This window comes from Pseudoliparis swirei, chromosome 8 (assembly GCF_029220125.1).
Source record: "Pseudoliparis swirei isolate HS2019 ecotype Mariana Trench chromosome 8, NWPU_hadal_v1, whole genome shotgun sequence".
In the NCBI taxonomy this organism is placed as follows: Eukaryota; Metazoa; Chordata; class Actinopteri; order Perciformes; family Liparidae; genus Pseudoliparis; species Pseudoliparis swirei.
Genome location: NC_079395.1, coordinates 10,579,752 through 10,581,830, shown reverse-complemented (window position 1 = coordinate 10,581,830; position 2,079 = coordinate 10,579,752). Strand labels below are relative to the sequence as shown.

Below are 2,079 nucleotides of genomic sequence, written 5' to 3'. Positions count from 1 at the left end.
CAGACACTTTTATCCAAAGCGACTTACAATAAGTGCATTTCAACCTAGAGTATAAACTAAGAACAACAAGAATACAGGAAGTAACATTTCCTCAACATAGTCGAACTACAAAAGTACCACAATAAGAGCTATTTAAGTGCCACTGAAGTGCAAATCTGTGTTTTAATCCAGATATAGTCGGAAAAGGTGTGTTTTCAGTCTCCGGCGGAAGATGGCGGAAGATGTAGAGAGACACACACACACACAAACAAGAGTTGTAAAGTTATTCAGTTACTGTAACTATCCCACATGTTCAGTCAGAGAGGAAGTAGTCTGGAAGAAAATCTGTGTTGAGGAGTCTGCTCATCCTCCCACTTGATTTTTCATTGGCTGAGAGGCGTGATGTCAGAGTGGACTACCCTATAACAAGTCACTCTCCCACACAGACAGCAGACCAACAGGGAGCTCAGTCACTTACAGAAAGGAAGACAACTCTCTAACACATTACATACTTTACAAGCAACTGTCAACCCCTTTGGAAATATCCACCAGCGAGCGGTAAAATATCTCATCATGTGCAAAGGACTTGAATCACTGCCTACCACCTGCCTGGAGAGGTGAGATTCATTCTATCCAAAATCTATTATTCCTGTACTTCTATGACAGGTGAATTTAAATATTCAAACTCAGTTCTTTTGTAACAATTTCTGTTTCTTTATCTTTGCAGGGCAAAGGAGCTGAAAGCTCTGTTTGGAAGTTTACTCCAAAAGTCAGATCACAGCATCAATAGCCAGTCAAAGAAAAATGACAAACTGAGGTAAGACGGACATTAAAATTCCCTCTCCACGCATGTAGTGAAATCAAAGTGGACCTCTGTGATTTTTCTAGAACCTTTTTCTAATAATGTGTTTCTATTGCTGCAGGTTAAACGTGGAGGATCCATTAAAATGGAAGGAGTCGTTTGACAACTTGTTGTCGAGTCGAAGTAAGAGCGATCCTCCACATCAGCCTCGATGCAAATGCTTCAATTGTTCCAGATGTTTATGGGATGACTACAGATGTTAACCTACCACTCTTTCCTTTCTCTCTCCTGTTTCCAGATGGACTTTGCCTGTTCAGAGCATTCCTACACTCAGAGTTCAGTGAGGAAAACATTGCATTCTACTTGGCTTGTGAGAACTACCGGGAAACCAAACATTCAAAACTGGCCGAGAAAGCAAAGAAAATTTACGACGAGTTCATCGGCTCTGATGCACCACGAGAGGTAAATATAAAACAGCCTTTATCGACTTTTTACGATGCTCTGTAAATCTGCTGCCGCCACAAAGTCTGATAATCACCTCTCTCCATCCTCTGCTCACCTGTAGGTAAATCTTGACCATGTGACCAAAGGCATCACAAAGGAGAACATAGTGCAACCCAACCTGTCCTGTTTCAGTCTGGCCCAAGCCAAAATCTACACGCTCATGGAGAAAGACTGCTTCCCTCGCTTTATAAAGTCCTCCACATACCTGGAGGTCAGCAGAAAGGCCAAGACGGGCTAACAAGCTGAACCTAAACAACTTTCCTCCAAGCAGCAGACATAAATGGGGATACGCATGAAGCATAGCCTGGAAAAGTTCACATGGAACAAATACCTCAGTCTAAGAAGGTTCACGCCGGGTTGTGGAGTTATTTTGGGGACCGGAGGTTGCATACAGATTGGCGTCCAAGCTGGAAGTTAACGGACACGTGAAGCTGTAAAGACAAGACTGACAAAGACTGTGCTGCCTGCCTCTGGAAGAGACACCTGTACTGTACATGTACATACATGAACGGCAGCCACAGTGGCTTGAATTATAAAAATCAAATAGACAACAAATCTACCACTGGGAGAAACTCAATGGCATTCATGTTTATTTATTAATTATTTATTTAAAGTATTATTATGATGTGGTGAAAACTGAATTTATTTTGTTTATTTATCTGAAGTACTGTATGTGAAAATAAGTGTATTGAATAAAAGATTACCAATTTTCAGATACAAGAGATTACTGTTTAGTACCATGGAAAACTCATGACACATAAGGGGGATGTAGGTAGTGAGGTCAGAAAAAAATG

At 41.1% G+C, this 2,079-nt stretch overlaps 1 protein-coding gene across 2 annotated transcripts; it reads left to right on the top strand.

The window, feature by feature from the left end:
• The first annotated feature begins 543 nt into the window (after window positions 1-543).
• Window positions 544-1,839, top strand: rgs5b (regulator of G protein signaling 5b). Of its 2 annotated transcripts, none has more exons than XM_056421316.1 (5): window positions 544-596; window positions 707-796; window positions 903-964; window positions 1,080-1,243; window positions 1,347-1,839. In XM_056421316.1, the coding sequence occupies exons 1-5, from the start codon at window positions 553-555 to the stop codon at window positions 1,521-1,523; spliced, it is 537 nt and encodes a 178-aa protein (XP_056277291.1). In that variant the 5' UTR covers window positions 544-552; the 3' UTR covers window positions 1,524-1,839. The 2 variants fall into 2 exon arrangements, with proteins under 2 accessions (XP_056277291.1, XP_056277292.1); XM_056421317.1 differs by having other exon boundaries at window positions 553-596; window positions 707-765; window positions 893-964.
• Window positions 1,840-2,079: the final 240 nt, after the last annotated feature.